The 14,703-nt window shown below is 37.3% G+C and overlaps 1 protein-coding gene and 1 long non-coding RNA gene across 2 annotated transcripts in view; one reads left to right on the top strand and one right to left on the bottom strand.

Moving 5' to 3' along the window:
• Positions 1–1,294: 1,294 nt before the first annotated feature.
• On the top strand, positions 1,295–8,019 carry LOC134511258 (uncharacterized). The gene is made up of 3 exons (XR_010069833.1): positions 1,295–1,696; positions 3,984–4,045; positions 7,946–8,019. It is a non-coding gene; the product is annotated as an uncharacterized LOC134511258 (long non-coding RNA).
• The window catches only part of THSD7A (thrombospondin type 1 domain containing 7A), a 295,731-nt gene continuing 285,066 nt past the window's right edge, over positions 4,039–14,703 (bottom strand). The window contains exons 27-30 of the mRNA XM_063324919.1: positions 14,367–14,449; positions 13,818–14,028; positions 10,301–10,388; positions 4,039–8,729 (exon numbers count right to left, since the gene is read on the bottom strand). Of these exons, the coding sequence (XP_063180989.1) occupies positions 8,645–8,729; positions 10,301–10,388; positions 13,818–14,028; positions 14,367–14,449 (467 nt within the window). The 3' untranslated portion in view covers positions 4,039–8,644. The remainder of the gene's footprint in view (positions 8,730–10,300; positions 10,389–13,817; positions 14,029–14,366; positions 14,450–14,703) is intronic.

A 14,703-nucleotide genomic window follows, 5' to 3' on the forward strand; every position in this document is an offset into this window, starting at 1 on the left:
TGTCAGATTATCTTGGGAGTCCAGCTTTGTGCAGGACATCAGTTCTTTGCTAGTAGGTCACGGGGCCAGTATTGATAACTGGTAGGTTATGCTCTGGGGACTAACAACCCAGAGGAATGCCTGTCATGGTGTCAGCTGGGATGGAGTTAACTTGCTTGTTACCAGCTGACGTGGGGCTATGTTTTGGATTCAGGATGAGAGTGGTGTTGATAACGCGCTGATGCTTTTCATTGTTGCGAAGCATTTTTCTGTTCCTCATACAACCCCACCAGCAAGTATCATGGGAGCGCACAAAAAGTTGCGAGGAGACACAGCCAGGACAGCTGACCAAAGGGGTGTTCCATGCTATATGACATCATGCTCAGTATATAAATCTTGGGGAAGAAGAAGGAAGGGGGAATATTTGGAGTTATGGCGTTTTGTCTTCCCAAGTAACCACTACGTGTGATGGAGCCCTGCTTTCCTGGAAATGGCTGAACACCTGCCTGCCGATGGGCAGTGGTGAGTGAATTCCTTGTTTTGCTTTGCTTGCGACTTTTCCTTTACTCTATTAAATTGTCTTTATCTCAATCCATGAGTTTTCTCACTTTTACTATTCTGTTTTTCTCCCCCGTCTCAATTTGGGGGGAGTGAGCGAACAGCTGCGTGGTCCTAGTTGCTGGCGGTGGTTAAACCATGACAGTGCCTAAAAGAGCCTGGTCATTGCAGAAGAAATCAGTGAGGGAAAGATGCAAGGACTTGCATGGCCTGCTCACCCCCCTGGAGATGCAGGTTGTGTGTTTTCAGCCCTCTGGTTGAAAAGGAGCAGAGCTGCTTCTGAGAAGAATTATTCTTCAATACCGAGTATGTGGGGTGTCTTAGTCTCTATTATGTTGGTTCAAATCAAATTGAGGGCTGAAAATTTCTTTTGTGGAATATCATAACTAAAAATGAGATCCAAAGCTGAAACTCAGCTCTGTGTTATCATCACATGTATAATGCTACACATCTCTGATAAATTGTTTTAAATACACCTTGATATCAACTGTACTACCGATGATTTTAAGTTGTTAGTAGAGCTTATAAATCCCTGTGTGTTTAGGGTAACATTCAGAAATAAGAAATATGAATACATAACCTCCTGCCATGGAGCTGCTCGTGGGAAGAGAGCTTTTGTTTGACTTCTGTGATCATTTACTCTTCAGCGACTTCACAAATAGAGAATATTTCCAAGCTAGTCCGCCAAGCTTTTATCCCAGAATTCTTGGAAAAATAATAGATACTGAGTATTTGAGCTTCTGTTAATAATTGTTTATTGTCATATCACAGTCAGGTTCTGTACACACAGAGGAGACAGCCCTTACTATGTTTGTACAATGAAAATTAAAACAAAATGAGTATAGCAAGGGAACGGTAGAGAAAAGTGTAAAGTAACAGCAGTAGAATGGTGTGACTGAACCTGAAATATGTAGAATTAGTTATTTTCAAGGTTTCCAAATATATAGCTGCAGCTCTGGTTGCATGAAGAGAGGAAACAAATTATTTCAGTCTCAAAATTAACATTTTAAGTATGCATATTTTTGCTTTTGACAGCATGCCTTCAAATACCTGTAAGTTGTCAACTGGTAACTATTGTTGTCTAACCATGATCTTAAGAGACACATCAAAAGAGAATTAAGGCTATGACAGCAGTCAGTGCAAATCGGAAAAGTTCCAGGTAAGGATAAAATCTGGCATTTGCTTCAAACACCAAGACACAATGGGGGCACAAGAAGAAAGCTATTAAGGGAATCAGGTTTAGAGTATGAAAGCAAGACACAAAGTCTCACCCTTCCTTTGTTTTTCTGTGACAGTTTTAATATTTTTTTCTTTGATACAAGTTGTGTAAATAAGTTTGGGTTCAGTTTGGGATAGGTTTTTGTAGGACTTCATTAGGAAGCACGTTAAAAAGAATCTGTCAATACTGGACATTCACAGAACTCTTAACTGAATTCTGATCATGGATTCAAATTATGTTGCTATTTCTACGTAAGCATCTCAATGAACAGCACTGGGAACAATGAAAAAGCTGAGATTTAAGTCACATTTTGACATGTATAGGTAAGAAAGGACTTAAGTTTTTATAATTGTTAAAGGAAGGAAAAAAATATAGACTTGCTTTCAAATCCAACACTCAATTCGTGATGACACATTTTTTTATTCGTAATCTAAGCAAAACTGATCTGATATTTATTGAGAATCAAACAAGTAAAATTCTGTCATTTTAAAGAAATATAATGACACTATGAAGGGTATTTTTGAAAATAAAAAAACCTCATTATTTTTATAATCTCAATTTCAGAATATGATTCTAATAGACTTAGAATTCAGGACTAGGTTCTGAATACAACCCACAAAATATTAAATCATATGTGCCACCAACCCCTCATGTATAAAAAGACGTTCTTATTTTCTTATCTTATTTTCTTATCTTATTTTCTCTAAAAATAAAAAAAAAATCTTATTTTCTCTAAAAAGACAAAGGATTTCTAAATACATAAATGCACAGTAATAATTAAACAGGTTCAAACTTGAACTGTTTGAAATGTGATTTCTTTGAATGTGGAAAACAACAGTAGCTACGATCATGGATTATGATCCTGTGGCTAGGTTTTAGCTTCACCAGAGTGGCAAATTGAAGGCCTTTTTCCCTTACCCAAAGGGAAAAGCAAACCAGACATAGAGCTCCCAACAGAGCCTTATGAGGGCTTGGGAGGGGACTAACCACGTCCTTCAAGCTTTCGCCAATGCAGCCCTGCATGTGGTTGCCTCCCTCATTGCCAGGGTCTGCAGCTGAGTCACGGTCAGTGTGTTGTCCACCAGGATCCACACCCCCACCTCCTTTTCGGCAGAGCCGTTACCTAACCAGACCGGGACCAGCAGGATTAGGTAGCATCCAAGGCATGTCAAGGCAAGTCAGACTATTAATACCAGAAATGGTTTATACATCAGGCTGGAAGGGTCCACTTAAAGCACTGCCACGTGTGGGTACCAGCAGATTGGTGTTAACAATCCGCCGCTCTGAGACCACCGTGTTCTTACAAGGCTCAATCCTCTCCCAGTGCAAAGTTGCCTGATGGCAAACAGAAAGAGCAATGGCACCTGCCAAACGTCACTGACGGTGGTGTGCCTCACAGTAAGCCTTGCAACCTTTCAGATCAAGCAGGACTTAGCAAAGATGTCAGTTTTCAAAAGGGTGTAGGAGATGCTTCACCAGCCTGTCACCACAGGACAAGCTCGTCCATGGCCAGGGGCACTGCCCAAATGAAGGCAGGCAAAATGAGTCACCTGCTCCCTCTGCTGCAAAATAAACAATCAGGCTAGCAGATACTGAGAGCTCCACACTCCAGACCTCCACCCCCCTGAAAAAAGTGCAAATTATTTGTTCATCTGCCTGGTCATTAGCTGCTTTTGGATTGACATTTGGCTTTACTGTGTCAAAGAAAACAACCAGAAGATTCAGAAATAACCATTTCTGTAGCCAGATTGTGCTCAGTGATGCCAAGCAGATCCTGAATGGCTGCTTAAGCTCACTACCATTTCAGCACGATAATTTTCTAGACCTAATACTGTGGATCTTCACATTACTAGGCGGCTAAAATATTTACAAGGCTTGTCTAAGCCTCTTGATTTACCGCTCTGTTTATCTCCTTTCATTATACTTGTGTTGGAAAATCATATTCTCCTAATATTTTTTTTAAATAAAGACTATATTTCCCAATCTGTAAGCCATTGCTCTAGAAGTTTCACAACCAATTGCCAAAGTCCTACCGTAAGTTTTCTTTACTGAATGCAAATATGATATGGTCTTCATTAGCGTACCATAGGTAATTCTCTTCTGCAGAGTTTAAATAAGAATTTTAATTTTATTATCTCAAGTATCTTTTTTAACAGTTTGTAGAATTCTGCCTGTACTGAATTAAACAACTTTAAATGATCTAAAAAATTTCTCTATTAAATTGCAGGTGGGAAGACAAATCCAATGCTTCTGTTACTTTACTGTGGATTCCAGGAGGAGAAAACGTAGGTAGGAGGTACCTCTGAAATTCCTGAAATGCCTCTAAAATAGAGTTGTGTGCTCTCAAAATTGGGTTTAAACCTTTTAAGGGTTAGCCTGGAAGCGTTACTGGGGCGGTAATAATTACTGAAGTTGGACAAAACCCTATGAACTGGTGTGTAAATATACACTGCAGAAAAGGACATGAAAAAATAAGTTTTGAAGAGCACAGAGACAGAACACAAGCAGTTATGAAAAAACTGTGGAGTCACTTTTTTTTCTTAGGTAGAACAAATTATTGATTCTAGAAGAAATTAGAGTAAGTTTGATAATGCTTATTCAACAACTGGGATGTAAATGACAATTTTATTGATTGCATTGGGCATGGTTGTTTATTATTTGGAGGATTTGCTCCCTGTTTCTTCTCGTTTAGGGACAGGGACAGACTCAACTTCACTGAAGTGAACAGGTGTATTTCAGTGGGATCTTGATCCACCCCTTATTCTCCACAAATGGGTTGGCTTTTCTGACCTAAAAATGGCAACCAAGGAAGAAAATTTAAAATACCCTTGATATATTGCATTTATTGGATATTTATCAATCAATTAAATACACATTGTAAACTTCTATGTAAACAAGGGCTGTAGCAACAGACTTTGAGAGTAACCATCATATCAGAAAGTATTTTTATTTCTTTTTAAAGAGAAATACTAACTTTTAACAATAATATGTTTGCTAATTTCTTTCCAAAAAAGAGACTAATTAAAAGGTTGTCATATTTTAGGGATCTGGCTTTTATTGTTACTCTATCCCATCATAGTATACTACATCTATTAAAAAAAGACATTAAATGATTTTGTGTTTATATTTATTGTCAGCAGTACATCAGTTATGTAAAAATAACCCAGATGAAAATGTAAGATTTGTTACATTTTCACGTCATCTGTATTAACTCAATAAAGCTTAGTGACAATATACACAAATCTGCGGTAGTTGTACGTAAACATTTTGTGCATTAAAAAAGAAATATACATAATTTAAAAAATAAAAATGCATTACACAATTTACAAATTAACATTAACAAAAAAAAGGTAAACATTCCTCAAACAGCTGCCTCCTCGTTCTACAAAATAAATATTCAAGTAAATTAAGTTAGGCAAAATAAACTCTTAACTTTGGGTGAGCACAATTTACATAAAGGTAAAAAGACAGATTTCCATTTCATTCAAGGTATATTTTACAGTGATTTATACACAGAGTTTTTAAATTGGTCTCTTCGGATTGTAATATTGGAAAACAAACTTTATCACATTTTCGCAGGAGGAAGGGAGTTTCAAAATTGATGCTTTATACCAAATATAGACAAGCTTGTGCCGTTGCATCAAAGCTTCAAAAAGGAACTGCTCCAGGACTCAAAGCAGACACAGTAATCTAGAAACTACAGATTTAAAAAGGAAAATACAAACCACCACATCAACAGGAAAATGTCTACCTTGCTATTTTCTGAATGGTTTATTTGATCACTGGAAACGTTACTTTCACAAACTAACCATCTACGGTAGTGGCTGCTTTAGGCACTGGATTTGTAGAAGCACTCTGATTTTTAAAGCAAAAGGCTTTTCATTCTATGCCGGTAATTCACCTATTATTTTTTTTCTGTTTCAATGCTAAAGGGCTTAATGACCTTTGCAACTTTTAGCTTTACATAAAATTTCAGCCCTCCTTATAGCCTAGTATTTTTTTCTTAATAACGAGGGAAGCCATTCTGGCTTCAAATTTCCGTGCACTTTGTTCATAAAAAAAATAATAATGAAAATGCACTCTCGATTTTAAACGCAGCATTAGCATGATGCCGATGTGCACCAGCAGAATTCACTGACTGGCTATGAAGTGTAACGCACACTAAAATACTTGCATGGATTGCAAAGGCCAAATATACTTTAAAATCCCTCCTATTTCTTTCTTCGTTTGTCCATTTTCTATAGGGAGAAAAAGGAGATGGCATACCTTTAACTTCAACTCATTAAATTCTTAGATTTAGGACATAAAAGTCTTCAAGGCAAGAACTAGGCAACAGTTCCTGCTGTTATTATACCAGCCAGTATAATAAATAAAGTTGACTCATTGCCAATGAAAGAAACCCTGTTCCCTCAATTCCCTATTGGCCAATACTATTTGACAACACAGAATCAGACTTTTAAAAGTACACAAATTGTGACTAAACTTTATGTATCCACATGAGTTATCATGCTTTAAAACTTTATGACTTTTCCACATTACTTTTTGTATGTCTGACAAAATAGGAATCAACTAGGTTTTCCTTGTTTTCTACCCAAGAATGCTGAAGTAATTAAAATCATCAAGATTTGTTTTTTTCCTATGGATCTTTACAAAACGATGTAAGACTGAAGCCCCCAGTCCGGCAACACATATATGAATGAACCACTGCTGTAGCAGGAGGCCATGGCACTTCACCAGCTGTGGCCAGATCAAGGAATAAAATGAGAAACTAAACCTGTACAAAAGATTGTTACAATTGTTCCTCTCTGCCATCACTCCCATCTGGGGAATACTTACGCAGTGGGAGGGAAGGTCATTTTCTTGATGCAGTAACACCACACTGGTAATATAAGATAGCTAAGCTAAAGTAGGACCATAACCTTCTCTTGAACATTCACAAAATGCACATTGGTTCCAAGAATTATTCTACATGGAAAAAAGTAGGTATTCTGAAGAACTGTTGTTACCTATTGATGTCCGTGAGAGGCTTGTCGCCGATTTCAGTGGATCTGGGCCAAAGATTGCAAAGCTACAGTTTTATTCAGAGTGCAAAAACTGGTGCTTCTTGAGTAAATAGCATGATGAATAGGCAGAAATGGTTTAGGTTATAAAAAAGACCTGAGAACCTAATATTGAATTTTATATAACAATTAATTTTTGAGAGGTTGCCTGATAAAGTTTTGTATTGCTTAGTAGTGGCACAGTCACTTATATGTTCAGGCTACACACAGAAGCCATTTGATGAGAATAACCCTTCTCAGGTCATGAATCACATCTGTAACAGGCATGTAGATACACTGGCAAGTCAATGAGCTTCAAGTGTAACACTGAAAAGCCATAAGCACGGAAAGAGGTTAACAGTGAGTTTTATAATGCCAGAATTTTTTAAAAAGTCATGAGTATTAAAATGGCAGAACTATTGATCATATTGTTTACTTGCCAGCACACTCAAGAGTTTAACTGAATAATTAAAAGAGTCTATCCAATTATCCTAATTAAAAAAGACAGAAGGGCTCTGAGTATTGCACTGTCAGCAACAGTGAAAAAGCTCTCACTAGCAGAAGGGAAAAAAGAAAAAGCAAAACCATTTCATTTTAGTTGAACAAACAATCAGAATACCTTTTTAGACAGTAAATATGTCACTCAGGATTACAGGGCAACCACTTTTCTTTTTCTTTTCTTTTTTTTTTCTAGCAAAGTTAACAAATATAAAAAATCTAGTCATAAACAGCCTTCAAAGTACAATTAGAAACCAGCAGGACAATCTATACCAGTATAGGTAGACGGGGCGAGAAACTAGACACTTGTATTACTGCCATGATATAGACTACAAATGGCCGCTGTGACAAGGAACGGTGCGTACAGTACACGTCGTTAGCCGATTCCATCCAGCCGCAGTCCAAACCGAACGCTACTCTCTTCAGGATTCAAGACCTGTCTGCTTGACTTGACACTCCTTGTACAAGATACATCATCATCCTTTCTGAAAAGAGGCAGTTTCTATGGCAATACTAGTTAAGTGCATATCATGCTGCACTAATATAGTGCAAAAATTTGCCTTACATGTAGCAAAAAAGATGCAGGCAACAGTTTTGAGTTAGAGAAAGTAGAAACGTATTGTAACATTTACAATGGGTATTCTTTTTCCAGACAGCAACCGCTAGAAAATACTGAATCTGAGAATGCCTCCTTTCTGGATGTACGCGAGGCCTTTATACTTTGGAGAGATAACAGGACAGAATTTTGCAAGTGAGTCATTGCCCTCTGAAATGCAGGTTAACACAAGTTATCATCAACTGGCAAACTGTTGAACTTGCTCAGTAGGTTAATCCCAGTTAAATGTTAATATTGTACTAAGCGCTAAAATGCTCTTTAACAAGTATATAATCTGATAGAGTAATACATATGGTTCAACTGAGTATATATGTTGTTATGCTTGGATGTAAAGAGTCATAGACAGCTTGGTACAAACTCTTCATGCGTACTGATTATACTTGGTTAATGTTGCAGGGGCTTCCAACTGTTAATATTACGTCAGCTACAGTATTCTGAAGACAGAAGTGGTGCTTATAGTTTGTAAGATTGAGGAAAGACCACAAATCTCCAGCTGCAGCTTCCATTAATGTGATTCTGCCAGATTTCTCAGTGTTGATGGTCTAAAGTAAAGCAATAATACCTTGAATATCTGTAGGCATTATGAAATCCATCCTTCTTTATCTATGGTGCAGTTACAAAAAAGAAAAAGTCAAAACACTTAATCCACTCCATAGAAAATCCCTGTGGCTTTGGGTACCTTCTGATTTCAATCCATTAATTTAGACTCCATTTGTCACCATCAGAAGTTATAGTTTACATATCTGCATCTCCATCATAAGCCAAGGTTAAAGGTTTCAGTCGGTTGTTCTGCCTTCTCTGGGGCTTCTTTGGCTTTTTGCTGAAACAATAAGATAATTTGTAAATAGAACAAGGAACTAATAAGATAGCAAAGATGGATTTCAGACTTAAATGAGAGATGAGTGTGGTTTTTTTTAAGAATGCATTTGGGTGTTCATTTGTAAAAGCTATAAGCCTAAAACCTTCACTTGGATCAGTAATTGTCTCTTTACCAACCCAAAGCAACATCTAATTCAAAGCTCAGTTGTTCAGAAATAGGCTGTTACGGCACTGATGTGACTTGATGAAATCCTTGGCAGGTAATTCTGCAAGATCAGTCAGTTTTCAGAAGAACCCAGAGCCTGCAGTGCAGTATTTGGTCATGTATCAAAGCTGCAATCAGGTTCTTTTAAATTATATGACTCAAATCTTAACCTCTTTTGACACATCAAGGGTTTCCACAAGAAAGTTCCATCTTTTGATTAGTTTTATGTCATTACACTTTCTGGAATGACTACCATTAATTCTAGATGTTATAATCAAACCAGTCATAAATAGCAGTGATATGGTTGTTAGCCATAACCATTCCCTGTCTAGCCTTGAATTAGATTTTAATCCACCAGTATTTCCAATCCATTTGATATAACTTTAAAAAATTAGCAAGCCAAAGGAAAATGCATGTTTATGCATGCTTTAGTTCTTGTCTTCTTTCGGAGTGTAATATAAGCATTTCTTTAAATGAGGCCTGTTCATCCTCAGTCTCGTCCAAAATCTTCTCTCAGCTATGTCACTCAGGCTTCCCAAATCTAATTCATTGTTACCAAACCAGTTGTTACAGTGGCTTGCAGTGGCCACAGATTCCAGTCCGAAGAATCTGTGGTGGAGTTGTATGCTAATGGATTTTCTTTTCCTTAAAAAAAAAAGATTTTATTCCTTACTTGTACAGAAGTGAGATTGTGGGGAAAGTATACTAAAACCCAAACAAATCCAGAAGCCCCCTAAATGTTTACTAATGCAGTACAGCCAAGAGACTGATGCGTGTGACCACTCGTCCCTCACCTTCCACCCACGCAGCCATTTGGATCAGAAATTCCAAACAGGACCTAGAAAACTTCAGGGAGAGCATTCTCAAAGGTGACTTGTTCTTGCAAAAAAATCTTTGTTTTCACATGCACTAAGATTTTTCAATGAAACATTATTTCACGTATGAAAAACAAGAAAGTTTTTCAGACTTTTTTTGGTTCTGTCTCTCTATATGCTGCCAAATATAAAATCTAATTTGCCTGATTGCTCAATTTCCTTCTTGCCGTTTCTCTCTGTATTTTGTGCTACAAACGCAATGAGATTTATAATGGACACAGTAAATTCTTAACAGAGATAAACTGAGTAAAAATGAACTATACACTAAACTACCCCCTATGTATAAGAAGTTCTTCTAACCTCAGGAGAGGGCGTGTTTAGCCATTGTCTAGACTACAACCAGAGTCCAATAATCTGAGCTTGGACAAAAGGACATGGAAAATTAAATACTGCAGTTCACACAAGTGCCTGCAGTTTCTACAGCGGCATATGTAAACTCTTGCATTACAGTCTGTGTGGGACTGCTTGTTTGTAAATAATTAAAGAACTCACCAGGCTAGATAGATCATAGAAACAATAAAGATGAGTAAAACAAATGCACCAGCAGCTACACCATAAACCCAGGTCTTCAGCCTCCCATCTAAAAGGAATGAATGTTAGTCAGTAGTGTTTGAGTTAGTCTTGTTGATTAGTTCTGATATACTAAAGAAATACTTTTATAATCCAAAATAAATATATTGACTAGCAATTACAGCTTAGTAAGAGTAAATAGTATTAAACAACTGAGCAATAGCTTCTCTGTGCGCTTGTGTTCTTCTATTCAGACGAAGTCTGGATAATCTGAATGGAGCCGAGATGTGGGGCAGAGGCAGCAAGTAAGACCCCCAGAAACCCAGCCCCTGGGCCCGCTGGTGGCGGACAATCCGTCAGTGTGATCACAGGGCAGTTTATCAGCCTGGGACTCATTTATGCTCTTAGCATCACTTTTCATTCTAGCTCCAGTAAATTTTCATTCAATTTTTCATTCTTGTTGCTATTTAAATTTATGCTTTTAAATGCCTTTAGCCTGTTTTAGCTCATCCATACCTTAACTGCGCATACACAAACTTTACTATTGCATAAAGCAATAATTTTTCAATTTCTTCCCCTGCCAAATGCAAGTTGTGTTGTTATAAATCAGCTTCCCCTCACAGAAAAAGCAGAAATACACGCCCCCCCCCCCCAAAAAAAAAAAAGACAACCCACGCTTATAGATAGAATACTGTTTGTTGTTGATAAGGACTGTATTTATGTGCAACCTGTGCAGTTTGGATTTTGGACATGATGTCCCAGCAGGCTGAGGTATACATCCCATCTCCTGCTTGCCTTGATCCTAGATGCACCTGCTTCTCCCAGGAAAAACAGCATGACTTTGTGGGGTTTTGCTCTGAACCCCAAACGAGCATGTCACAACCCAAGGTCAGTGCATTCTGTTGGATTCATTACTTTTACCTGACTCATTTTGCTAATTTCTAAATGGCTTTTCAAAAACATTCTTTTACAGGAAGTTAGCTAGCCTCGTTGCACCTCCTTAACAGTGAAAATTATATATATGTATATATATAAAAAGCTGAATTATTTAATTTACAAGGGGAAATATTTTATATCATGAATCCATGTATATTTTCAATGTAATCAAACACAGCAAAAAGTTTTCTGACCAAATACTTATTGTTTCCTGATACCTCTGTAGAACAAAAAGGCATTATTGATGCAGTTGATGTTTCTACGATGTATTAATAACAAAAATCAGTCAGACTGACTTTGCTCACGTTCACAGCAGCCCTCTGTATTGCTATGCAGCTAAGTTCAGGCTTTCTGTTCTCTAGAAATGCAAAGTCTTGCAGTCATGTGGACAACTTGTTCAAGACTAATTAATATCAAAACATTTTAGCTTCATTACATTAATCAACCTAATGAAACATTATAACTGATAATAACTCATATAACTGAAATAACTGATCCATTAAAGGTGGACTGAACAGTAGATTTGACCTGACGTATCCAGTGATATGATAGTAGGAATGAGAGGAATTCAGACTTCGGTACTGCTAAATAGGTTAGCTTCTTCTCTCCTTGGTTTATTTCCATTGGTAAATGTAAGGGGATTTGGGTTGTTTATTTTAAAATAGCATTATCTCCTTGAAAAAAAGACTGGCATTACCTTGTGTATGGATTTATTTATTTTTGTCACAGCAGGGAACTCTGTTAATGAGGTCATTCATATTTTGCAACTACAGGCATCTAACTCAGGCTTTCTGAATTCCCCCAGACAGATTATTTCTACATATACAAGGGAACTGGCATCTCAAATGCATCTGTTTTGGGTAATACATCAGCACAGATACATGAAGAGTGTAGTTTAAATGCCTTTCTTTCTGGAACTGCAATAAAATTTGTTGAAGACAGTGAAAGAACTATTTTAAATCTAGACTCAGGAACTGTGAGGAAAGGAATAATTGTGCTAAAGTAAATCAAAACCTTTCCAGTAGTCACACAATTCTAGAATTCAAAAAAATCAAGCATAAATCTCATCTCAAGTGCAAAATGTTCACTTTCTTCCACATTTGCTCATACCGTCACTGAATGAATTATTAGTTCTATTGGATGCAGTTGTTTTTATCTGAGCTGAGCTATGTTTCCTTCCTAACTTGAATTACTGGAAGATTGGTGAGTTTTCATGAAATCTCTCAGCTGTTCCCTGCTCCAAATAGCATGTCTGAGCTCATATGAACATTCACTTTCCTAAATAGCTGAAGGTGACTGACATTTGCTTATTCTCTCCACTCTGGCTGTTACAACCCTCCCTCTGGCATTATCAGGTGGAGTGAGCTAGAATGAGTAAAAGATAACACATTTGGTAAGATGCTGTTTTTTAAAGGAGGACCAGAAAAGCTTAATTTTCTTTTTTTATTGTGAATTAAAGTATTAACTTATTAGAGTAAAGATAATTTTATTGCAGGTATCAAATATAGTATCACAGTACAAATAACGGTTAATAGGACTAATGGGATCTAACATAAGTATTTCTAACCCAAACATGATTTAATCTGCAGAAGTACTGCTGTAGTTCTCAATTTGCAGCATTTTATGGATTATGCACGTAAGGATACTGTTTTCAATTTTCAGATTAAAAACATTCATAAAAGCTTTAGAAAGAAAAGAACACTCTAAGACACAAGTGTATCAGAATATTTAGCTCTATGTGATTTAAAAGACACTTATGAAGATAATCAATTGCCCTCTTAAAATAATTAGCATTTTGGACAAGCGTCGTATCTCTTTACGTGAAAGTAATTTGTTACTTAAAGTTTTATTTATCTCAATGCTTAATAGTACCATGAAATATTTACTGAAATCTGATTACATGACGGACTTTATAGTATTTTTGATGGATAACTGTCTTCTATTTCTTGCCACTCTTGCACATAAGTCCTTGCTCAGCACTAAAGAACATGGTCCATCATAAAAGCAAATATTGCCTATAGAGACTTAGAGCATGTCTATACTAAATATCAATAATGTGGTTAGCTCTTGTGTAACATGAATTAGTTTCAATGTGGATATGGCAGAAAAGCATTAGCATATCTATACTGATTATTTTCCTACAATTTATGCTATGGCTGCAAATTTTAAGCAGCCCTTACCCTCTGCAGTCTTCAGCGCTACCTTTTCACTCCTCGGTCAATGGCATTACTAGTTGAGACAGCGTAATCTAATATCCTGGCTTGCAACTTTGCAGCCATCTCCCTTCTAAAGTTACATTTCAAATAGCTTCTGTGAGTTTTAATAGGTGGAAGGGATTAAAAGGAAATGTGCAATACAAGCTTTCATTAAACATACTGATGGAGGAGCTGAGAAGGCTACAGGTTTGCTTATGTCTCTTCCATTGTTTTCAGTCAGGGCAGATGCCCGTCTTCTTAAATGAACACTTAAGGGTTTTTCTTTTCTTCCTCGGCATCACAAAAATGTAAATGCCAGACCCTGCAGCAGTACTTAGCATTAAGAACTGCTCATTGCATGACTTCACCTGGCCCAAAAGGCTGTAGAAACCAAGTCCTTCCTCGTCCTGACTGGTTACTGGAGGGCTGGGTGGGGTTCACAGCTCGACTGGTTTTCACATCTCCCTTTTTGTCCTCCATGGTGGGGATCACCACCACTGGGATGAGAGTGCACTGTTCGAGTGTGCCATCGGAGGACATAACTTCAGTGTATCCATCTTCGCAACTGCACGTTCTAGTCTGTAGGGAACAAGTGTTTTACACTGTGTAGCAGAAAAACACGGTTTTCCATGAGCCATAAAGCATAACAACATGGATGACTGGAAAAGAAGACTGTTTTGACGAGTGCTAGCCTGGAGAGTACCTCTTCATATATTTTTATGCAGGTTTGTACCGAGTCAACAGAGATTATTCAACATGTAATTGAAAGGTAGAAAATGGTCTGAAGTTGATTTTAACAGATTAACATTTAGGAAAATCTCTGAAACTACTTTTTGCTGGCAGAATCTTTGTAATGCAGAGAGATGTGTGGGAAGCCCTGACGGGGGTGTTTTATGCTCCAATGCAGTAGCACATACCTCACTGCAGTAAGCGTGGGGTTGGCTGCACGGTGGGTTACATGACCTGTCAGCGTCTGGTTGGCGCATCACTAAACAGCCCCCTGTAGGACAGAAAATCATATTTTGACATGGTAATACCTCACCACTGATGAAGTTACTGATGTCATTACTTGCTACAGTATGCCATGGATGATAATTTTATTGCTAATTTGAATTTAAGAGTCCTTCTCTTATTCCAAGGGGAAGGATAATTGGTATCAAGTATTTTCTTATAGGTAGAGTAAGGATACAGCACATGTATTTGCATTCATGTGCATTTTAGAGAACTAATATTTGGCAAGTGAATCTTTTGCTT

Source organism: Chroicocephalus ridibundus, chromosome 2 (assembly GCF_963924245.1).
Source record: "Chroicocephalus ridibundus chromosome 2, bChrRid1.1, whole genome shotgun sequence".
Lineage (NCBI taxonomy): Eukaryota > Metazoa > Chordata > Aves > Charadriiformes > Laridae > Chroicocephalus > Chroicocephalus ridibundus.